General features: G+C 51.9%; 3 protein-coding genes across 3 annotated transcripts; all 3 read right to left on the reverse strand.

Annotated features, from left to right (window-relative positions):
- Positions 1-898: 898 nt before the first annotated feature.
- On the reverse strand, positions 899-6280 carry NCLIV_051290 (hypothetical protein; the record flags this gene model as incomplete). The annotated part of the gene is made up of 3 exons (XM_003884683.1): positions 899-1446; positions 2157-2806; positions 4281-6280. 3 exons carry the CDS (start codon positions 6278-6280, stop codon positions 899-901), a joined length of 3198 nt encoding a protein of 1065 aa, XP_003884732.1.
- Positions 6281-10277: 3997 nt separating this feature from the next.
- On the reverse strand, positions 10278-12368 carry NCLIV_051300 (Nifu-pending protein, related; the record flags this gene model as incomplete). Its single annotated transcript, XM_003884684.1, has 4 exons — positions 10278-10462; positions 10997-11144; positions 11664-11755; positions 12203-12368. 4 exons carry the CDS (start codon positions 12366-12368, stop codon positions 10278-10280), a joined length of 591 nt encoding a protein of 196 aa, XP_003884733.1.
- Positions 12369-16227: 3859 nt separating this feature from the next.
- On the reverse strand, positions 16228-22605 carry NCLIV_051310 (Leucine carboxyl methyltransferase, related; the record flags this gene model as incomplete). The annotated part of the gene is made up of 12 exons (XM_003884685.1): positions 16228-16410; positions 17199-17292; positions 17673-17734; positions 18139-18186; positions 18682-18744; positions 18975-19038; positions 19291-19358; positions 19961-20010; positions 20696-20748; positions 21036-21112; positions 21385-21650; positions 22272-22605. 12 exons carry the CDS (start codon positions 22603-22605, stop codon positions 16228-16230), a joined length of 1362 nt encoding a protein of 453 aa, XP_003884734.1.
- Positions 22606-24159: the final 1554 nt, after the last annotated feature.

Raw genomic sequence — 24159 nt, forward strand, 5'->3', positions numbered from 1 at the left:
TTCTTCACGTCTAGCACCAGCGCACCCCTGTCAGGAAAGATTTTCGTAGTTCTCGTTTGTTTCGTGTCCTGCAGTCGGCGTCCGACCCTCAGTCGTTAAGGCAGTGCTGCTTGGCACCCGTCTTGCTGCAACACTCTGGAGTGACGAAGCTAGACACGCACGATCAACCGGCAGGGGTGCTGAGTCCCATTGAACAGCAGGATACGCGCAGACGCCGTCTTGAGCGGGGTTGAGCAGTTGCATTTCATTTAATGTGTAAGCGGCTCGCCTGTTCTTTTTTACAGTTTGCATCCTTGCTCAATTCTCCGAGAAAATCGAGCTTGCACTCAGTGACGTTCACTCCCCGTAGTGCACAGCATGAAATGGACAACACACGTTTTTTTTCCCGTAGAGGCGTCCCCTGTGCCGTGAGACTCCACACGTAGCCTCAATGGCCCACAGTGGCACAACACGGAAACGACCCACGTTGATGCAGTAGGAACTTGGGGAAGTTTCCGTACGCCGCCGGAACGCACTTTCAGTCCTGGACAGTCCCAGTCACATCCGGGCTCTGTATTTTTAGCATTATTTATTCCGCAATTTTTGCCGCAACCAACACTTGACACGGAGTGGACAGGAGAGACTTCCCGTGTGTCGACAGGCAGTTTGCACGTGCTGAGCAGGAAGTAAAAAGAGTCCCTCGCAGGGGTCCAGGTAGAGGTGAATGAGGAGAGTCGCTAGACCATTAACAGGATGAACCTCTGAAGAGTCTGCGAGACAAGGCATCGCAAGTCGTGTGAATAGAACAAGCAGCCTGGTCCTGCTCCTGAAGTCCGCGTACAGCCGGAGTCACTTTCGCTGCATCGACTGTGTCAAAGCATCAGAGGAAATTTGTCTTCCACAGCTGCAGTGTCCCCCTTCACGGCATTGTCTCGAAAAGGTCTTCTGTGGAGCTAGGCGCACGGAGTAGCGGCACGTCAGTGGCGAGTTTTTTGCCTCTCTTGTTTTTGGTTTTCCGGCCCCGCTGTTTGAGGTTCGCAGGAGTGGAACCTGTCAAGTTTATCGTGGCGGTATGAGCCTCAGGCTCTAAAGAGAGAGAGGGGCCCTCGACGGTCCTACCGGCAGCCTCTTTTGCGGCTGCAGCCAATGCCTCGGCGTTGTGGGCCTCTTCTTCTGCCTCGGCCAGCTCTCGGCTCTCTTGCCTCTGCAAGGTGATCGAGAGCTGTCTGTGGCGCCTCTGTAATACACACCATGCTGTCCCCAGAATAACAAGCAGCAGGCTTGCATTGGCGGCTCCGATGGCAACGACGAAATACCACGGCATGCTGCCGATCATCATAGGCTCATTCGTCGTAGATGTACTTCTCGTGATGACTCGTGTGGTACGAGTCGTCGATCTGGTTGACCACCTGGTTGTTGAAGGGGCAACTGTGGAGGAAGACCCTCCCGTGAACCACATTTCGCAAGCTGGGTTACAAAAACGCATCTCAAATCGTTCTTCGGGGCACTGCTTACCATCAAGTGCCGCATGCATGATAATGTGTGTGTAACGAAGCTGCCTGCAATTCACGCACGCTGACCACGCGCTTTGGTGGGTTTTGCAGTCTCGTCGTTTGGTTTTCTTGAGAATATCGGGGCCAATGTAGTGTCCGCCGTTTGGCAGATTGTGGCTTGAATCACAAAATGGTCGGCCTGGAAACGCACAAAAGATCCGTAGGGTTGTCTACGTCGGTAGTGCGTGTGGGCAGAAGCCGGACCGACTGTCACGAGCATCTGTACAAACTGTGTAATATAACTCAGAAGTGGCCACTGGAGTCTGTCGTGCTTACTGCTTGACCGACCCCTTTTTGTGTCTCCTCTATGCAACAAGCTGATCGCTCTGCCTGAATTTTTTACATGAACGCCCCTTTATTGGAGGTGGAACACCGCCAAGCCGAAAATGTATATGGAGACATCTACTTCTTGAATCTGGAATTAGGAGGTATATTTCTATACACGATGTTTAGTGGCGTGCGTTTAGCATCGAAGCGGAGTAACAAGCTTAGAATTCATTAGGATGGCTTTTGTCCTACCCTGTTCCAAATGCTGGGTTTCAATTCAGGGAGCCGTTAAAGGACACGCTTTTGCTGGAGTGAAGAAAAGGCTTTACATGAAATGTATGTCACCAGCGCACCTACCATCACAGGGTTGCTTCTCAAGCAGCAGACACGGCTTTCCGCCTGGTCGTGGATTTCTCTTTATGGTGAAGAACCTTGTCTTCCTGCATTGCTGGTCACACATCGACCACTCTCCCCACTCTCCCTCGCAATCCAGCTCCTTGACGCTGTTCGGACGGAATTCGACGATCGGGCAAGAAGAGTCCGCGAAGAACCCATGTGGCGGGCAGTTCTGTGGCTTACCCTTCACTTGCAGCTCTTTCAAAGTTGCGGGGAAGTCTCCTTTTGTTTTATAGCGGATAGAGATCGCCCTGACTCCTCGAATATCCATTTCACTCCACTTGTACACAACTCCTTGTTCTGCCTCGTACATGCCTTTCTGGTGGGGTGCTGGCAACGGTATTGGGAGGTCGCCGCCAATGCCCCCTTTTAGTCTGGCTGCTTCGGCTGTCTCGGTGTGATGGAAAATGAAGTAGAGGTCATCCCTTTGCTGACTCACCTTTCTCTCAAAGATGGCCACGAATTCCCATATGTCAGACAGTTCGTCCAAATAAAATGTGGCGCTCGTTGACGCGCTGCCGGCGAATGTAGGTCCTGCGGTGAGAATATTCCTGTCCACGGCACCGGTCAAGACTGTCGAGTTGAACATCTCTGAATCTGGCTGAGGAAGCCTGAATGGAACGTAAGAGCAACTTCCTCCAGAACAAGGGAAGAGCACTAGCTGGCCGCTTGACCGGAAGGGTTCGCAGCTTGGATCTGTGTCAGGGCCATCCAGCAAGGTGAAGAATAAGCCCTTGTGGCAAGTCTCAACACAGGGCGCGCTCTCGAAGGAGGGATGAAATCTGAGGAGTCCACAGAAGGAGGAGAAGTGCGTGACAACTCGAGTCGTGCACTTTGTCGACAATGGTGGAATCGTCAGAAAGCCCCAATTTTTACCATTTGTGTGCGAAGCGCTTGTTGCTTCCTAACATATCGCCAGCCACGATTTGGACCCAGTCAACCAGCACACCGACATAGTCCTCTGGGGGGAGCGCCTGGTTGCACAAAACCAACAACCAGTGCTATCCATATCGCGTGGCCCACGACGGCCGTGTGATTCCCTGTCCAATGGTTGTTTGATGTTGGATGTTGTACCTGATGGCTTCCATTGTCTAGCTTGTGATGCCCGTGGCCCCCTGTGTTGTGGGTCATCCGTCGACGGGCAGTGATTAAAGGATGCGCTTCTGTGTGAATGACCTTGTCCGCTCTGCTAGCGTAGCCTGCCAGGGCTTGGAGCCAGGGAACCCGTGGGTATGCAGTCATTGTGACATGCTTTGATGCAACAACTGAGGCATGTGTATTGGCTTTGATCATGCGCGTAGTTCGAACGACGACGCCTTTCGCCCCCCCCCCCCCCCGTTTGGAAACTGTCATCACAGACAAATGTGGCTATATACAGTACGACAGGGCCTTTCCCTGCAGCTCTCTGCATGCACGCGTGTTTTACTGTTTTACTTTCGTGAAACCTCGACGCTGTGCAACTGCCAGTGAGCGTAGATACTGTCAAGCCAAACACGTCGCCAAAACGTGTGAGGCCACTTGGAAGCCTTGGCCGACGGGCCCCAGCTACTCTACTAATGCTGACGTCACCACCAAGGCTGGTCTCTTCTCTGTTTTGTCTTATAGAATGCCTGCCCAATTAAAGCCTTCAGGTTTCAAGGATGGGCGGTGAATCAAAAGCTACGTGAAATGTCTGTTGCTCTACAAGCCTTACTCAGGTTTGACCAGGTCGCGTTACTCATCCCTTCCCTATACCACGAACCTCATCAGAAGCTGTGGGAAATATTTCAAATAAAGGTCGGCCAGCAACTGAGTCCCCACGTTTTGTCCAGCGTGAGATATCGATTGATCCCTGCCACTGCCTCAGCTAGTATTCCGTGTATAAAAGCAGCACAAAGCAGGACATCGAACCGAACACCTACAACGTGTCAAAGCAACGCCCGATTTTACTGTGCGTAATCCGCCAGAAGAAAGTATGTCAAATACGCGCCGACGTTTTAAGGTTGCACATGGAATCCGTTTCGAATTCGCACCTGCCGTCAAAACAGAGGAGACGGCTGTGGATCAACGCATTAGCGTATGAATCCTGCATGGAGGCCTGCTTACCTGCTGTTTGGGCAAGCTTCGGCGAGCTGAGCTGTCATGGCCAGTGCGTGACGTAGCTTGTTGGACCGTTCGTCAGTGAACCTCGGAGTAGCCCAGGTTTGCCCGCCAGTAACTTCGTTATCAAGAGGGACCATCTGCCCAAGACGCAGTGTGACTGCTGGCCCAGAGACTTCCGTCCTCCCGCTGTTAGCGTCCACCCAACGATTTCCATACGATCGGTTCCCCGTCGCGAGAGCTGCAATGGGGCTCAACACTGTGTCGAATGAAGACGCCACTCCCAGTTTATCCTGACTGTAGACCACGAACGAAGTGTTTTGCTCTATTGCATCTTCGGAAACGATAACCACGTCAGGATTCTTCCTGAAGGCCTGCACATTCAACAGCTCGGGCGCCCAGGCTCGGCGCAAGGTATCGTGGTTCAGGAGGGTGAAACTGACTGTCGCTTCTTCTTGCTTCTGCTGGCACCGTGCCACACGCAGCTCAGACATAGCCACTGGGCCCCATCGCATATGTTCCGACGGGGTCACAAAATCGATGACGTAGAAGATGTCAAACATGAGTGAGGCGAAACTGTTAGTCGGAGATTCGACAGGGAAAACTTGGGCAACTCTGAGATTCGCGTAGCGGTAATTTCCAAGCTGCCTTGCGGTGTATCCTGCTAGGTCCCAGGTGCTGAGGAACATGGTACCCACTCGGTTGAACTTTCCATTCAGATATATACCTGGAGCGTGGGAAGACCCGTAAGATGAAACGCACCAGGAAGTGAATCCCGTACACTGAGTGTCTGTAACCACTCCCCACGACTCGCAGCCAGCACAAGCGCCCTCCCCCGCGAGAAGCTCTTGGGGTATGTTGGGATCGGCGTCATTGTATTCTCGTAAATAACAGCTCCGGACAACTCGCGCGGTACTCGGTATATCAGGGTTCTCAAATGTTGCGCCTACGTCAACCTGGAAGATTCCACGATATGTCTTTTCTCCCCCAGAGCATTTGAAAATCTGAGCGCGATTAAAGTACGGGTTATCTGGATAGAAAATAATCGAGCTTTGCCACCGCTGCTTGAACCCTTGGAACTCGGTGGCAAGATCTCGTGGCTTCTCGGTAGCCGCCAGACGAACGACTCCAACTGACGCACGGCCCCCCAGCGTGCCAGCGATCGCTGGTGCTTCCCAGCATTCGGAGTCGTCTGAACCGGGACTGCAGGACCATGCGGAGCTGCTGGGAATTGGGATCTGGCTGCAGTCGTTAACGCAGAGGAAAAGGTCGCATTCGTCCCGTTGCCGGTGACAGAGGCCAATCCCACTGCTCCAAACGTACACATCGTTCTTTGTCAAGTTATATTGATTTCGATGACAAACAGCAGACCACGGTTCCAAAATACACCCGGCTTTGTCTCTGCAGCGGCACACCTCACGGTCTGCAGGATAACGGTCCCAGGAAAGCATGGTCAAAAAGTACTGTTCCAAACCGTTTCTTTCTTCTGGGTTGTGGAGGGAAAAGCCTATGATGCGACTGTCGTGCCCTGGAAGATTAAAGTCATATTTGGACAACATCTTGTGGTTAGTATTGTCGTAGATGCGCAATTCTATAGAACAGGTGTAGTTGCGAGGAAAAAGCGGGTCCAGGAACGGTTTGTTTTCCAGATTATCTTCCTCAAGGCGATCCTGCATTGGACAATGATGCGCAAGGATGCCTGTGAACAGGCCATCTGGTGATACGGCAGTCAGCACGGGCTCATACGCTTGCAGCTGCTGTTGGTGGTAGCGGGAGTCATCGACTTCGTATTCGTTGACGTATCTTCGGTGGAATGCCACATTCTCTCCAAAGGGATCCACGATGTGTTGTCGACTGAGCCCATTTTGGAAGGTGTAGTTTGCCCACTCTACTGTAACATACTGGAATCCGTGGACTACCTCAATAGCAAACCATCGAGAAAGGGTGTTCCGTACGATTTTTTTCAGAAGCAACGCTGGCGATGGTCGATGGTTCTTCCGATTCATGTCCCGGCCCGACAAGTCACTCGAGAATAGACCGGTAGCAACCCAAACACAACAAAGAATACCAGCGATTACATTTTTTCGCAGGAGCTTTTTGCGATTATTAGGCCGGTTCTGTTTGCAGACAGACGCGTTCCTGCACTCTTTTGTTCTTTCTATCTTGTCCACATCCCGATCTTCTATGTGACCTGCAGTCCCCGCGACAACAGGGCTACACCCCAGATGCTCTCTACGGGGGAGGGCGGCTGGCACTCTAAAATGATCTGGTGTCACGCTCCTCGACATCATGGAGAGCTCTCCAAAAGAAGCTTCTTTCGGTCTGCACCCAGAACTGCCTATGGTCTCCATATCTCTTCGGAATTACGAAGCTGCTAAAACTCGTGTGGCTGTCGATGCCTATTTGCGACATCTCGCCTTTGTAATGGCCGTTTTTTTTCTGCCTTGCTTCTCCTAGATGGAGAATACAGATCTCAACCACGCTTGACGCACTTGCCATATTCACTCCACTAGTTTTGCCAGAAAATGCGTCATCTCGTGCACACAAAAATATCTCTTTGATGAAGGTAAATAATCCAGCAAGCTTTTGGAAGGGTGGGAGAGGAGGGGGCAGGCCAGCGTTGTCGGTGCCTAGCCCCAATATCTGCTAAGAAGGAAATATTGCTCTTTTTTGAAGAGTACCTTAGTCCAACCTTGCGGTACTTGAACTGACATAAACGCGATTGCATTGTCCTCTACTGATGCCGGTTTTCAATCGTAATGAGTTCAGCAGCGCATACTGGGCAGAGGAGTACAATTGTGGTACCCACGGGAGACAATAAGATATTCTGAAGCAACTTTCGCTTGTGTGAAGGAGAAATTCTTCTTCAGACAAGGTTTAAACGTCTCAGCGAGTCGCGACACAAGCCGTAACCTCAAGGCCAGATTCGATACATGACTCAAAACATTGAAACGCGTTTTCAACGGAATCCAAGACGAAAACTGGGGGTTCTCTATGTGTGTTTGTATTGCTCGATCAGTGGCTTAATACATATCAGGCTCGTGGCCCTTGCAATCCAATTACTTTTTTTGTGCAGGCATGGCGCGGTGACGGGGCGGTGGAAAGTGACCAGAAGCGACACGCGAAAGCAAAAACACCACGTTGGCACCATCCGTCAGTCAATTGAATGGTTGGACATTCCATGCAATACAATTGAAGAATCCGAAGTTGCCGCCGAGACAATCGGTTCTAGTCGGCCTATATTTTCCAACGTTTTTGCACAGCGGAGTTGTTCCACGCCAAGCGAGCACTACTTTCGCTGCGCCGCTTTGAAGTTCCACATGTGCACCTCGGCATCGTAATGCAACAAAGCGATGACACATCCGTGCGTACCCCATAAACTGACGATCTCGAGACCTCGAGAATAGGTTTTAGTCGTCAGGTGCTGTTAACGGCTTCACGGCGCTCATGAACTATGCCATTTGCGCACATGGAAACACTCCATCTCACCTTTGGCCTGGATGATTGTAAGGTGCAATTAAGGCCCCACAAGCCGTCAAGCCGTCGATGCTGTTCAGGTTCGCTTTCTTCCTCTACTAAAAATTGACAATAAACGATCCTCACCTTTTGGTGCCTCCGCGTCTGGTGTGCAGCGGTCTGTTTTGAGTTCTTCTCGAGGTGGCTGGTACGGCGAACACAAGAGTCGGATGTGGAATACCCGTCAGGAGTGGATCACCTGGTCTTTTAAAAAATAGGGATCTGTCTAGGTAGCACTTCGTCTCCACCCACCAAAAACAAGAAAAGAGGACGATAATGGACGCCACCGCAGTTCCGCAGCGAGACATCCACCAAATTGCACCGCCCTGCCTGCACCGCGTAACAGCACGAAACTGTTTTTCGGATGTAACGCCTTCATTGTGAAGGACCCCTGTCAGGAGATGGATCCCATTTTGTGAATGGAAGATCCGATAGAGGTACCGGGAAAATGTGTTTGTTGGACCTTCCGACGCAAAAAATACGCATAATTCCATCGTTCCTGAATGCGACAGTCCGGGACTGCTCCAGCGGAAGTCTGTCAGCGTTCAATTTCGCAGTAAGCAACATGCTTTCTGCGCGCGGCGATACTCTGCATTGGGTGGTAACTATTTGGTACAATCCGGAATTTTGACTTGGAATTACCTAGCAAAGGAATCGGTAAATCTGTCAGCTAGTTAACGAAGCCACAGGTTGGACCGCTACTTACTCAAGTCCAGTGTTACGAACTACCCCTCCTGTTTGCTCGCTCCCCAAAAACCTGTATACGTCTTCCGAACGAAAATGCCTGAATCATTGTACGTAACCACTGCTTCACAAATTCCACTTGCTGTCTTTCTGCAGGAGTGTCACACAACTTGGTACGCAAAAGTGATCCAAAACGCAGGGTAGAAACGAAAGGAATTACTCTTACGAGAGCTGATGGTCCACGAGGACGGTGCGGCTGTCGCCCTTTTATACGGCTATGGAGTTACTGCCGGTTCTTTTCTCCACTGCAACACCCTCTAGGCAGCTTCGAATGTTTAAAAGAATCTCTCATACGACCCAGTGCAAGAACGTGTAGAGCGCCTGTTTGGATTGTAAAGTTAGGTAGATCGGAATGTGAGCAGGGTGTTCACCAAGCCAGTAAGGAGATGGTATTTGATCGTAGAACGTAAGGAGACGATATTTGATAGTGCAACGAAGTCTTCACGCAAACGTGGATACCCCAGCTGAGTAATGATGCTGTTTCAGAGCTCATTAAGATTGCAGGAGAGTCCCTGAGTCCTGCGCAAAAACGTTGCCCTAGTGTGGGCCGTAAAACACTCTTGGTACATGATATGCATTAAGCACCCACTCATAGAAAATAATTTCCCGTTTACCAAACTCCGGCGCTTCACTTAGAGGCCGCAAACTTGTCCAAAAGCAGAAGTGCTGAGGGCGGTAAAAAAGCGCCACCAAAATCTGACAGCCACAAGGAGCAGCCCGACTTTTATTCTAACGGAGAAGCACGAGAGGAACTTCGTACCGTCCATATAGAGTCCGCCGGCTTCCCTGGTTCCTTAACCACAAGTGAACCCACCGGCAAAAATCAATGCACCTGATCGCTAGTAACAAAGATGACCACGGTCCAACCCCTCTGTCGTGGTCGCGCAATCGGCCGCCTCTGCTAACGTAATCGTACACACGTGGTATGCATGTACATATATATATATATATATATATATGGATGTCAGTATTTTGCGCATGCACGAATAATAGTTACATGCACGCAGCTTTAGATGCATGTGTGCATATTATGCAGACACACAGATGGACAGCTATGCAGAGGGGTCGATGGGTAAGCACGCATCGGCCTACAAAATCCCATGAGTGCGAGACCAGACATTCATATGCATATGAAGTTATATATATATATATATATATATATATATAGCTTCAAGGGATACAAACATGCACTTTGCACTTTGAGGGTTCCTCAGATCTATTGGCGAGCTCTGGACCAGAACTAACGATTGTGGGCGAGGCAGATAAACCACACGCGGAACGCTTGGCCCCGGCGGCTCTCTCTCGTGGCCCAAGAATACGGCCACGCACTACGTGGCAGAAGAGATCTCCAACCCAGCCCTTCCTACTCGCCCTTTACATAACTGCCTCGCATGCGGACCAGGGATACAGCACAGGATGCGTCCAGGAACTGACACAACACCCAATTACAAGCGGAGTTCCCCAAGAGGCCCACTCTCCATCCTCTAGGGCCTGAATCGGCGAAGGGGTCATCCGAAGGACACTCCGGCTTGTACCCCCTCTGTTTCAGGTTGATTGTTTCCCCCGTCAAGATCCCCATCAATCCTAGAGAGCCTTCTCAATCCCTTGGAGAACCACCCCTTGTCCTGCATTCGGATACATGGATCCCTGCATTGTCATACACGCAAAAAGGCGTTACTTCCGGCCACGGAAAACCACCTGTTCCGAGCCACGCAGTGGCATTCGACTGCCACGACCCGCCAACTACGGGGGAGTCCCAGCAGACACAGCCTGCTTCTGCCCGCTTGCCCCGGTTCTGTCCACCGAAGTGGAGGCGCCAGAAACCTGCGCTTCTTTCTGTTTCTTTTGGTAGTCCAAAATCGCGTGCCGGACTGCGTCTTCCGCCAACAGACTGCAGTGGACCTTAACAGGAGGCAAGTTGAGATACTCTGCGCACACATGCGGCACACGAAGACAGGACACTGTGGTCCAGAACCGATACTGGAAATCGGAGCGGAAGAGCGACCCAAGATTTCCAAGTGCAATGGCCCGTTGAAGCGAGACGTTTCAGAAGTGCATCGTGGGGTGGCGCCTGCTAAGTGGGGATTCACGATGCATAAAGGAGCAGATGTAAACGCACCAGATTACATGCCTCTCTCCACACGAATGTGTGCATAAATCTGTACATCTCCAAATGCATTTACGAACACAAATATATATATATATAGAAAAGTGGAAATCCGAATACTTCACTTTTTGACCAGCATTTCTTCAGCGGCGGTGAAGCATGTGCTAAGACACAGCAAAAGACTGCCCAAGGTGGGCGACTGTTTATTACCGCGGGAATTCCCAAACGAAGGACGCCCCCCCTTCTCGGCAAACAACTTGTGGCGCATTCGTTTCGGAAATCTCCGATGTCGGTTTCCGTAGTTTCAAATTCCCCCTCGTCGCCAAAATCGCCTGCATCTCGGCTTTCAACCTACCCGCGATATCCGTGTTTTTCAGCTTCAGCGCGTCATCGCATGTCTTGCCCTTGATGAGCTCCGTGGCGTACGACGAAGAGGCGATCGCGCTCCCGCACCCGAACGTCTTGAAGCGTGCATCTCTGATTTTCCCATCTTCAACTAGCACCTGAAGGACAAGAAACTCCCAAAGCACGAAGCTTTGCGAATGCGGTTCCGCGGTTTGCCCCGTCGGTGGGATTTTCTTTGCAGCGATTGCCAAAACAGTTGACACAGTGACGGCCCCGCGAAGCAATGCGCACGTATCTCCTTGCTCCCTATTTGCATTTGCTAACGCATGCATCCGTCAGCACGTGCACATTGGTATTCATGCAAAGGCATTGACAACCCTGGTGCAGATAGCTTGTTGTTGGACCGCTTTCCGACAGTGTTTGGTTATGCGTGGAGGATTACGGGTGTCGCCCCGTTCGAGAAACTCAGAAGCGAGAGACAGACAAAGAGAGTCGAAATACACCACGAGAGCAGCGCGGCATCATCTCCCGAACCTTTGTTCATTGTGAGATCGCAGCGTCCCGACGCCCTCTCCCGGAAGACCACCTTCAAAGCCATTTCAACGACAGCCGAAGCGCGTCTGCTTTGCGGCACCACACCGCGCTTCGACGCGAAAGAGGTGGTGCGCCACACGCACCTGAAGCTTGATGACGTCGCCGCAAGCAGCCTTGCCGACAACCGCCGTTCCAACCTTCGACCTTGTCTCGGGGTCAGACAGGTCAAACGCGCCTGGTGAAAGCAGGAGAAACTGAACAGATCTCGACTAATCTTCAGAACAAACCAGAGAGTGATCCTGTCACCCGCGTACGGTGCTAACTGCGGCTGGTCAGTTTTCAGAACCCCTGGCGGAGCACTCCAGCGTAAAGCGCCGCAAGTACGTGTGTCTACAGCCGTGCCGCCATGAATATACAGAAATACAGTCAGAAACGCTCAAACAGATATGCGCTGCGCGGGCCTCTGAATGCTTTATAAACAGACGCGAAGCCAGACTTGCGGAATTGATCTCAGAGTCTTCTTTGGGAGGTCTCCTGTCCAGGAGAAGTGACGCCAGTCAAATGGCGGACAAGGCGCCTACATACATATACACATATGACTATTAATGTATGTCCCATGAATATGGACTTGAATAACGAACCAGCGTCCCTCCCCTATGCAGGCTTGGCCACGTGCATGTACCGGCGTTTCTCGGGTTGAAGAAGTGCTCGTGGACTTTTTTGCTGTACCACCGAATTTGTTGGACATCGTGTTGCGAATTCTGGAGTTGCAAGGTGTCCGTGGACGCGGCCACACCTGCACCGCGGCCGGGCGTAAGTACGGAGGCGCTTAAAGAAGCGCATCGCATCTGACTCTGTGGACAAGTCAATTTCTGTGCTCCCTTGGAAAAAAGCGGGCGAACTCGTGTCAGCGCCATGGCCACGGTTTCGAAGAAGTGGAAAAACGAGAGACAGCCGCCAAAGAAAAGTCAAAAACAGACGTTTTGCGAGAAACAAAAATTCGAGATAGAGGCAAAGAAATTCGCACGCCGACAGAAGAAAAAACATTCGCGACGTCGTAGCAAAAGGGTACCCCAAAGAAATGTTTCACTTGGCGACAACGAATCAACAGGAGTCAAGAAACACGTCTTTTTGTCTAGAAAAAGAATGACGAAGGCGAAATCTGGCAACGCTGGTTAAACTGTTTCTAGACAGCTACAACGGAGGCGCTTTTCTGCTGTTCAAAAATCTTTACGCATCCTCCTGGGCGATGCGCTGCCACGTTCGAGGCTGTGTGAGAATTGGACCCCCCACATGCGAGTGATGTTTCGAACCGCGTCGGGAAGAAATAGCACTTTCATTACTTCGTATACTTTAGTAACGGAATTCTACGGGTAAGATCAACATTTGCAGAGGTGAGTCTCTAAAAATGGGGATATCCACGTTTGTCGCGGAGAAGAACTGTTTTTCGTAAGGCCTGCGATTGCGTTAACTTGGGTTTATCTAAGCTTGCTTTCACTGAAATGTGGACACAAGATTACGCAATCGACACGAAATCAGTCTATCGTTCTGCCGCTCCACAGGAGAGTTATTCAGTTCCGTTATTCACTCACGCAACTTTCAGAGGCGTCACAGTGTGCGGAGACGCCAGGACCAAACGTCTTGGGGGCCCGTGGCTTCAGGGAATCTCCTGGGGAAATTGACGAACTGAGCAAACAAAGGAGACACCTGATATGCACGCGTTACCGCGGGCACCTGCACTATAGGAGGCCCCGTACATTTGACATAATTCCATATGAACCGGCTGACTGGTATGGTGATATCTGGGTGTGAAGGTTCCTTCAAACCGAAAGCCGCTCTTAAGAAGATTAATCGAAGTAAGTATGATGGGGCATTTAGCCTCCGTCATTAAAATAAAACGGAACTTTAAGCTCGGTATCTATCCCAGGAGGATTAGTAGAACACTTTTACATATAAGTAGAAGACGTAACTGTTTGATACAACCTGAAACAGCAATATAAAATGCAATACAAAGACTCGTTTTAATGTTACGTCGGATACTTAGCAACCTCCACGTAGCCAAGGTTACCAAAAATGGTATTGAAGAAAGGCTTGTAATCACTGTAGCACCCCAGAAACTCATTTGCCCCCATGATGTTTTTCCAAGAACTAACGCGACCTCCTATTTCCTAGTACCATTAGTGAACTCGTTCGGTCTGATCTTGAGTACGTAGTGAGCTAACAAGTTACAAGGAACTTGACAAACATTACTAGATTTATACTGATGACGAAGGCAACACGATTTTACATCGGCTAGTACAGAATATCAAACCAAACAATCATTAAATGAGTTCAATAATACAGGGTTGAACTGTGTAAATATTGTTGTGTTATGGATCTATCGCAAACCATTGGGATTCGAAGTTATGGTTTGGGGCCCGTGAGTACCCCACTGAACTGCTTAAGACAAGCTGGAAGTGTTGGATTTGAACGTCCTACTACATTAAGGTTATTCCATATCGGTTGTGTTCTACCCGTAATGTGTATGGATTACGGTTATCACTCGTATTAACAGCAAGAGAAAACTACTCAGATAGTCAACCGGTTCGTAACACCACTTCACATCGTACCTGAATGGTATTTTCCAACATATTATGCGGGGTTAAAAGTAATACCATCTAAAACCGGTGGTTTGTTAGTATTTATGTCATCAACATGACAATGAAATATCACTAACCATGAAAATTATTTGACTAACACAACAGCATAGAAAGATTAAGCTGCATTACGTTCAAACTTTACACTGGATATGTTTTGCTTAACTTACTACAGACCATGGGAGCGAAGATAAGCTCATGCGCAATTCCGTTAATGGAAATCAAAAGAGCGTTCACGCAACTAAAAATGCTCTGATTAAAAAAATCCCAAGATTGCACCAACAATGACATGATTGAAATGTATACCTGTAAGTACAAATAGGCCATTACCAAGTCCATCTCCCTCATGAATATCTGCCTGTAAGATATGTATATATATATATATATATACGCATCAAGACACGTAGCAGCGAGTCCCCAGTGATCCGATGATGCCAAGGAGACGGGCTGCCACACCGGAAATAGGGGCATTCTCTTAGCGAGCTCTCTGTTACACCATTTCTCTATGCAGATACTTTTGGGCCAGTGCCGTGCCAAGAAGGAAGTCCCTGATCTCATTTCCGTGTGGACTCGCGAACTTTTAACATGGGTAGTACGTGGTGTCAAAGCACATGCTGTATCACCTGGCGCGGGCCAGGCATTTTAGAATGTTCCTCTCTACCCTGGATGCTTTGAGCTGATCACTTCAGTGAGGGTTAGCCGTGCAGTCAACCACGGCGTCTCCTCGGTTCTGCACAGGGTGGTCAGTGCTATCCTCCAAGTAGCCAAGGTACCAAATATGGTATGGGAGAAAGGAGGTTTGTAATCACTGTAGCACCCCCAGAAACTCATTTGTCCCCACGGTAGTACATACCGGAGGAAGGCGATGGCTATACTAAGTAGACATAAAACTAAACCAGACATCAAAACGGTAGTTAACTAACTATAACTCAGGTGACGGCGTATTCCGTGCGGCGCATGCTTCCCTTACGTCAGTTCATCCCCTGACAGGGCGAACACTTTTAGCATGTTTCCAGCAAACGTGTATCATGAGCTGCAGCGTTCGTTTTCCCAAGACATAGCTAGCTTGCCACGATGCACTCTAGCGTGCACGACGTGTGTTTCTTGTCCACTGACGCCGGCGAATGCAGAATGGAATGTCAATGGGCTGTCGCCCTCCGTGTCAGTTGCCACCCTGTCGTAGAGGTCCTTGGAAAAACGGACGCGAATGAACGACTTCTTCAATTGTATATGTGTATAGATAATCGATAAATAGATACACGCATATTCTTCATGAGGAAGGACGCGATGATGTGTTTGGGGACCTTACCAGACTTGTTCTCAGCCCTTCCTCATCGGATCTAAATGTACTAGAAAGTATCCAATCTTGAGCGGGCCTAGTGGTGTATACTTAGTCACCGCAAGGTCGAACTACGCAGACAATCACGCCAAAAGGATTCGCAGTTCCCGAATCTCCAGGTGGAAAAAAACCTGTGGCAGCTAGCGCACACGTACGCTCTCCGTGACGACGTGCAGTGTGACCTGCATCGCAGCGGGCGGTCGATGACGGCGTGGCCTCTCGTGCCACGTGTACACCACGGCGCCTTGGACAAGGCATGCGCAGGGTATCCGGGGACTCGTGGAAGGGGAATTCGAACAGATGGAAAATTCCGGAGTCAAGACACTCAACCGCCGCACTTTGCAGATCATCAGCTCAGAATACCCCGCCGCGCCGCCTCCCATGAACGACAAAGAAAAAGAGACCAGCAGACACCTGCACTCTTCCTTTTCACCTCGGCCCCCGGGGTACCACGAGGACAGGAACTTTCGGATTTTGGACCCAAACGGATGCCGCATTAACTCAAGTTTTCGTATATCTTTCTCATGCGCGGCAGCGTCATCCCACGGCGATCACTTTGCTGGTCATCACCCTGCAAACCAACGATGCCGCAAAACAAGACAAACACTTTATTTCTCCTCCCCGGACCTGCCTCACCTTCCCGTAACGCAGACGTCTTCCCTGCCGTCCGGCGGCCGAGAGAGTCTGCCCGCGTGCCACGCATGCAGCCTCGGAGGCTCCGCTGTTTCGCAATCACGCAGACGCCAGTCTACGACGAACACGGCATACACAGAGCAGTGCTGCCTCGGTGCGCGTTGCCCCTCCCTGGTTCGCGTCTCTTCGCCCTACCTGCACAGGGTCACGGACAGCGACCGCGATCGAGTAGTGGGCCTGAATGAGTCGCCATTCCTCCAGTTCATCGAACAGTTCCAGTTGCTGAAAACACCAAGAAAAACCAGCGGGGGAATGGCGGCGAACTCCAGAACGGCAGACGAGAGAAGGGAGAGAAAACGGAACGGAGGGGAACGAGAAACGAAGGTTTCTCTCCGTGCAGACAGGGGTGCACAGAAGCACATGTGCTGTCTTCGCGAGTGCAGCAGTGACCGCGAAAGCCGCTACACACACACGAGCAGAAACATCTTGTCTGCGGTTTAGGAACGCGGTTCCCTTTTCGAGACGAATTCAGTACACACACTCAGGCCAACTCTGGCACAGGCGACGTCTTGTGTAGCCCAGGCCGGAAACCTAAACGGTCGTGCGCCCCCGCTAAAACAGCGGTCACGTTCCTGGTCTTTCAGGACCGGCGGCAGGCACGAGAGAGCACGGCTATGGGCATACACGGATTCCCGACGAGGCACTGTTGTGAAGTCTCGGCAGGTCCTCTGGACTCTAAACTCCACGCGCAGAGCTAGGACATCTGCCACGCTGAATCCTTCAGTAAAAAAGGGCTAGCGAGCGCTGCGGAGACGGGCACAATACGCGCCCACCCTCCAACAGCTTCCAGACCAGATCTCTCTGTACAGTCAAACAACAGTGGCAGTGGAGAGGTTAACTCAGCTGCGTCCCCGCCGCACACGCGCTGCATGCCGACGGGGCAGTCGATACACCGTGAAAGGTTTTCCCGGCCGCCCCATCTTGCCTCGACTACGACTCTCTTGTCGGAAAAGCGAGGCGCAGAAGAACGCATGTTCAACATATGAGGCCCTCCACTTTTTCACCCGCACCTGGACGCGCTGCCTCTCTTGAGGAGGCAAGAATTTGTCGTAGATCGTGTTCATGTCAACCACGGACGAGGCGGTCCAGCCGAGATTGAGGTATCTGCGGGAATGGACGAAAGGGGCCAAAGTCGCAGAAAAGGACTGCGATACGGAGAGAGAGAAACCGTCGATCTAGCGTTTAAAAAAGACTGAAACGAAGAACGACGACATGCTGGGGTTCGACTGCCTCTCTCTTCGTCACCCCCCTCTCCATTTCTGGCACCTACGGCGGTCGCGACCCCGGCTCACAGCGAAAGCTTTGAACGTTTTCGATTCGAAAAGAGACTGGCTCTCGCGTATTGCCGCGGGCGCCGCTGCGTGGGCCTCTTTGAAAGATTTTGAAGATGTGTCCGCCCTCGTGCACATATTGACATTTCCCCTGATCTCGAAAAAAAGCGGAAATCTAGAGGCCCGAGACCATGTGAGAACCCCGAATCCTACCTCTGCTTCTGTGATTCGAGAGTAGGGTAGTCGAAGATCGTCATGAGAGGGCAGCCGCGCGTCTGTAGAACCGCAGAGGCAGTCGAAGACGAGGCTGGTTTCCCCTGTGTTCCCCGTACACCCTCGCGTTGAAGGTGTTTTGTGCGCACGTCTCTCCTAAAACGAGCTCCACGGCAACTGAGGCCGAGTGCTTACCACCGCGTCATGCTAGTAGGCATTACGAGGAAACACGGAATGCCACGAGACACGACTTCCTACCCACATGCGTAAACATGGAATTCGAGGTCCCGGTCGCACTCAGAGGCACACTGCATCGACAGACGACATATAGGGGCGTGTGTCCCGAGCGATATAAACATCAGTCCCTGTCCCGACACTACGGAGAAGTTCGAGTTCGGCAACCAAAAGGGGGCGAGGGGGAGGCGCTCCTCGTTCCATAACAGGAGCCCAGCTCTGAGAGACTAACCTGCAGATTTTTCACCATTGTTCGGCCGAAGGCGTCTGTCGGGTTCAACTAAACAGCAAACACACCGCAGTTTTACGACTCAGATGCACGCAGTGTCTGTAAACAGACACTGCAGAGCACGTAGCCACATGCATATGCTGTCTCGAAGGCTCTCCAAGACGCAAACGAGTCATGCGCAGAGACCGAAACACCAAGCCGCGTCTCTCTCTCGCGAGCGAATCTCTGGGAACTAAACGAAAATGTTCACTGCCTGGAGGATGCACTGGCAAGAGTGGACATGGGGCGTAGTATTCCTCTAAGTCATTCTCCTGGCATGTCGGGCGATGAAGGGGCGAGACAGAAAAGAGGAAACTGCGCACTTCTGGACTCTTACGCAAGCACCCGCGCTTTGAAGGGCCACGCCCCAAACACTGCCGAGAGGAGCGATTGGCCGTAAATCGAAGCTGCGCAAAGAGCATCACGAGTTGTGCATCGACGGGGCCTTTCTCCCCCAGAGGCAGCCAAGCTGTGTCTACCTCAATGGGACAAGCTAGGTCCCCTCACCTGTTCGTACACCGCAACGGCACTGGGCGCGGATGTCACGGCCTGCGCAGCCCAGCGGAGGACCTGTCAACAGAGAAATGCAAAGCGCCACCACGTAAGGAGAGGAAAGACCCAATGGAAGAATCAGTTAGCGGCTCCGCGCGACAACGCACGTTTCTACGAAATCCCCACCCTTCGCTCCTTCCACACGGTGCTCGTGACGTTCTCTGCATCCAAAACCCTGGTCTCGCAAGCGTAGAAAAAGAAAGCCACTGAGGGGAAACCAAACGATACCCATTCGCGTTGTCCCTCACCGCGTCAGCCTCGGAGGTGTTCATGTAGACGAGAACGCATTCGCTGAGGAAGAACGTCGGAACGCTGCACAGCCAAAAGAGACACAAAACGGGGCAGCCAGCGACGCAGGCGAAAAATCGAGTGACGTAAGTGCAATCGATCACGGCCTTTCTCGGCTGTACCGCTGAACGTGTCCAGGAAAGCTGTCCTTGAAAAAACGACAGGGTATACGGTGGCGAATCCCCAACTAACTTGAAGACCTAGGTGAGCGCAAAGCGCCTTCAGAACATTCTCGCTCTTCCCTTGGAAGAACAGCACGTGTGTCTGGAGCCCTACTCGTCACGAAATCCTCTCTTTTGGAGTTCAGCTGCGACGCTCTGTATGTCTCGCAAGTCAGCTCCGATCTGAAAAGGAAACCCAAACTTTTCGCAGCCAGTTTCGTTTTCTCTGGGCGTCTGACCTTCTACAAGGCCGCGCTGCTGCTCCAGACAAGGAGAGACGCACAGCTAAAGTCCGATTGTGCGTGGTCGTCTACAGCTACGGGTATGTCTGAGCGGTCAGAACTGCGCTCGACTGCCCTGGACTAAGCTATTCTTCTGTTTTAGACACGTCAAGCCCCGGCCAACCCGCCGTCGACTCCTCGCTTCTTGAACCCATGACGTGTTGGTGCACACAATCAGCTACACGACGCATCGGCTCCTCCATAGCAACAGAGGAAACTACACACACGTAACTGTACAAGTCTCTGTGCCGGGAGGGACGCCGCTTTTCTGACAGCCACACGGAAACAGAAGTGCCTACTTCACAGCCCCTCATTCTGTATATACTGCGACGGTCGAGAGGCCCGATTCCTCACCGCGACGAGGAACAACGGAGAGGACCCACGCTCCGCTTCCGTGCCTCTCGACAAGTTGCCGGCGTGCGCGCCATCGCGTTGCAGGTTTCCTGTGACTCTGTTCGTGTACCCATCCGCGTTGACAAAAGCGACTCGAAAAGGGATTCTTACCAGAGCGTACGTCTCAGTGTTGATGCAATCATCCTCTCCCGCCACGCCCTCTGCAGACCCGCAGAAACACGGACGGAGTCATCCAGAGGACAGAGACACGCGCGGCACTTCCAGAGCTTTGCAGCGATGCGGAAACCCAGAAAATGGCGCAACCCGTTCGTCGTTTGACGTCTGTAGACGTGTGGCTGTTGAGGAACGGTGTAGGTTTCACATCTTGAGGATGTGCCTCGAAGCTTCAGGCGGCTCGGGAACTGTTACATCCATGCTATGTCGTGGGAAGGTTGGCACATCCTTAGCTCAAGACAGGGAGTCGACGCGACTCATGGAACGTATAGCAACTTCACGCTCCTGTCTACACAAGCACGCGTTCCTTAACAGCTCTCGCAGTCCGCTCTGAGGCCACGCACTGCTTTCAGGTTTTTCGAGACTGCGAGGGTCGGTGCTCCCGTCTGAGTTGAGACCTCCTGTCAGGAGTCGACGGTAGGGATGCACTTCGGTGACCTCTGCTTGGTTGACGTCCCATCGTCTTTTCTAGACGAAAGAAGCACCGCTGCAGGTCTGTTCCCCGGAGACACCACTTCTCCACAGCCCACACGCTGGCTGCGGCCACTGGCTCCCAGTAAGCGACGAGAAACACGAAACTGACAATCACGCGGCTGAGTCCGAGAGAAATGGAGGAAAGTGCGAGGGTTGCAGTCTCCACGAGAGTCGCTACTGAAGCGCGGTTTGTCTTACGTTGCGTGTCGGTGGGCGCTGACGGCGCGATTTTCCTCCAGAGTTCTGTGTTGCTGAGAGAAGCGGGAGTCCACAACACAGCTGCGCCCAAAATGCGTTCTTGGCCTTGAGGCGGTTGGAGACGAACCTATTTCCCTTGGCGTTCTGGACAGGCCGACAAAAGAGCTCAGCTTTAAACAACGCGGTACCTAGACGTGGCTACTTCTGCTGTCTCCTGCGTGCGACAGGGCGACGACTATACGAAGTGGAAACCCGTTTCCCTGAGTTCCCAGAGCGCACCCCGCGGGGCATCCCTCGACACTCACGGAGAGAGATCGCTCCTGCGTCTCATTTCTCTTACTGGCGTAGGATGCTCGCTTTGACCGCAGCGACGTCTTTGAAGTCCACTTCGAACATTCTGATGTTCCTGTATCGTTCCTGCACAACAGATTGATTCCATTGTTGACCACTGAAAAAAACGCGTGCTCTCTGCACGAGTTCTACCACCTTTCGGTCATCTCCGCGGAAGCACTAGACATGGAGGACCGTACAAGAAGACAGAGCTACGTGCGCACATCTTTTGTTTGACTTGGATTTCTCTCTCTCTCAAGAGACAGGCTCTGCTTAGAGTATCACGTGCGTCTCGCCATTCAACGGTTCGGGAATCCTTCACAGATCTCGACAAGCAGCTGCCACTCAGGTGTACTTACAGCTAACCAGAAGTATAAGGTGTCCATGCCGGCGCCGAAACTTAGAAATTGGACCGGGGGATTGTCGATGGGCCACTCAGCCGGCAGAGGGCCCTTCTCGTTTCCAGCAGCTCGTCTCTCGATGTCCAGCGCGTGCGACAACACTGAGGCAGTGGGCGACTGGCCTTGACCACGGTGGAGATTGTGCACTTTTGTGTTCTGGGAGCAGATATCCGCGACGAAAATCGCCAGAAGCTGGCGAATCGCCGCCACGCGAGAATAATAGCCTAAGAGAAACGGCAAGGAACTACTGGACGCAAGCATGCACGCGAGACAACTTACAACTGTACGCACAAGAAAAGCCAGAGGTGCGGTCAGGTCTCTCTCTCTGTACTTGCTTCGCCGCTAAAAGCAAGGGCAGATATACGCACGGGCTTTTGGGCCTCACCGCGCGAGTCGAACGAAGAACAACCTCTCAACTCCTGGAGGATTTGCACAGGAATTCGGTTTCAAACGAGCAAGGCACATCCCGTCGAACAATTCCCTGTTAGCAAAGCGAGTATGCGTTTTCACTGGGGAGACGCAACACATAGAAAACCGCGCTGGCAAAAGGAGACGAAAGTGTGCCGGCAACGCGTGGAGCGGGCACGAACGAAACCGGAGAAATAGCTGTGCTCCCCGCCTGGCAGTCCCCCAGACGAATGGGTATCGCATGTAGGCAATCATATCCAAATATGACTAGAGGTACTTATAGATGGAGGTGAAACCGGCTCCATACGGCGTCTTTGGAACGCAGTCATGGAAGGGTTTTTGCTGATCCTTTGAATGTGGCCTCGAGGCATCGAGGCGCCTTGTGCTTTTCAAAGCTGTTTGTGTATGTGCTGGGTGTCTTGGCCTACGAGCCTAACCTCGGTTGATGAGTGGGGCTCTTCTTGTTCGTTTTTTGACGAAGAAGGGGAGAGAGTCATCGCGGTAGTAGTTCAGAAGAACAGCACTCAACTTGCTGCTGGCGGCATCGTCCGTAGTCGCCTGAAGAGCTGCGTCTTCGCTGCTGTACAGACACAAAGGCGGAAGCTGCTGTTCAGGCTGATGGTCACCGGCGACACCGTGTCCAGGGAAGAAGTCCCTTCCCCCTGTTGGCCCGCTTCCCTGTTGAAGGAAGAAGGCCGCACTGAAGGGATGGTGAGGAGGCGGTTGGTCCGGTCTCCCCTGAGGCGGGGGCGACGGCATAGAAAATGGCATGTTTAACGCGGGCTCTCGAGGAAAGTGTGACCGTTTCACGACGAAACACAAGGGATCATTCAGGACCACGATACAACGCGCAGGATGCGTTCTTCCAGCGCACCGTACGCAACACATATAGGGAGCAGACGAAGTTGTGAATAGGCAGAACCTAGCTCCCTGGAAAACAACAATCAAGATGACAAACAGGCAACGGCGTGCAGCTGAAACAGATCCCCGCCGCCTGGAAAAGCAGGCGAGGATCTAGACACCAGCGTTGGCCAGCAGAACCACATTCAACCTGCCTCAAAGGGGCACTTTCTCCAACATGTTTCCAAAGACGTCGGTACAGAGAGTTCGACCAACGACAATTTTGGAAAAAGAGAAAGCCGTCGCCGGCTGCAAGCGATGAAAGAAACCTAGTACACAGTGCAGTTTACACTGCAACAACATGGCGCGCGTGGAGACTTTGTCACTACGGATGTGGAGCGACGGGCTGCTTTCGCGGAGGATCTTCTGAAGGTACGTCGCCAAACGAGGAAAAACCCGTTTTAGAGCAGTTCGAAGCGTGCGTCTAAAGGTCAGAAAGCAGGTCTTCTGGACGGCAACGTCATATCAGAGCTTCAAACAGACCGGGTGGCGCGTTGCCGGATTCCTGTTGATCCATTAGAGGTTTGAGCTACCTCTCCCTGTCGGTGTGGACGAGGGAACGCAGGGTGAAACAGGGAATACACTTGCGCGCATGGAGCAGAGCTCGACCCCGAGAGACTGGCAGTACGAAGAACGGAAGAATCTGGGTGCTCCGCGGTAACAAGCATCTAGGATACCATCAGAAGGCCTTTTCAAAAAGCCAGCTACAGGGAAGTTTCAGTAGAGCGGCGCAAATTGCAGAACACGGAAACACCAAACCCGTAGCAGTGTCAACGTGCATGCACGCTCCAACTGCATGCCACTGGCAGGCTCGCACAGCAGCTGCTCGATTAGCGTCACCTCACTGTAAGACCCAATTTCTTCACGAAGGGAAGGACACTGTGGAATCCGATGAAAATCTAGTGGTCTCGGCTAGAGCGGATAACAGATGTCATGAGAGCGAGGGGCGACATTGAATAGGCACTGCAGCTTTGACCGGTTGGAGACTGGCGCGGTCGTTCCCTGCGCTGGCACACTAAATGTTTTTTTTGGTTGACGACTGCGGAGCAAGGTTCCCGGTCTGCTCTTGAAAGTCTATGCAGCAGCAGAAAACATACGAAAGCCGCCATTCACGCGCAGATTCGTATAGACGCGGTATAGCAGTGCGAAACTGCGCGCCCTCGTTTCTGCGATTGAAGGATCTATAGTACCTCGTGGAAGACCGCAGATCATCAACACGGGGTACCCGTCAGGAGGTGCCCTTTCCACTATCCGCAGCGCTTTCCAGTCTGCAGGTTCGAGGCCTCCTTGAACCTAAGTAGAATCTTGTGCAGAGGTCGTTCAGGTGGACGAAAAGCATTTGAAGTGACAGCCCGGCTGAAGCATCTCCGTGGAAGCACGTGGCGGACAGTTGATTCACTACGCGATTCCCGAGATGCCTGATCG

This window comes from Neospora caninum, chromosome X, assembly GCF_000208865.1.
Source record: "Neospora caninum Liverpool complete genome, chromosome X".
Classification (NCBI taxonomy): Eukaryota; Apicomplexa; class Conoidasida; order Eucoccidiorida; family Sarcocystidae; genus Neospora; species Neospora caninum.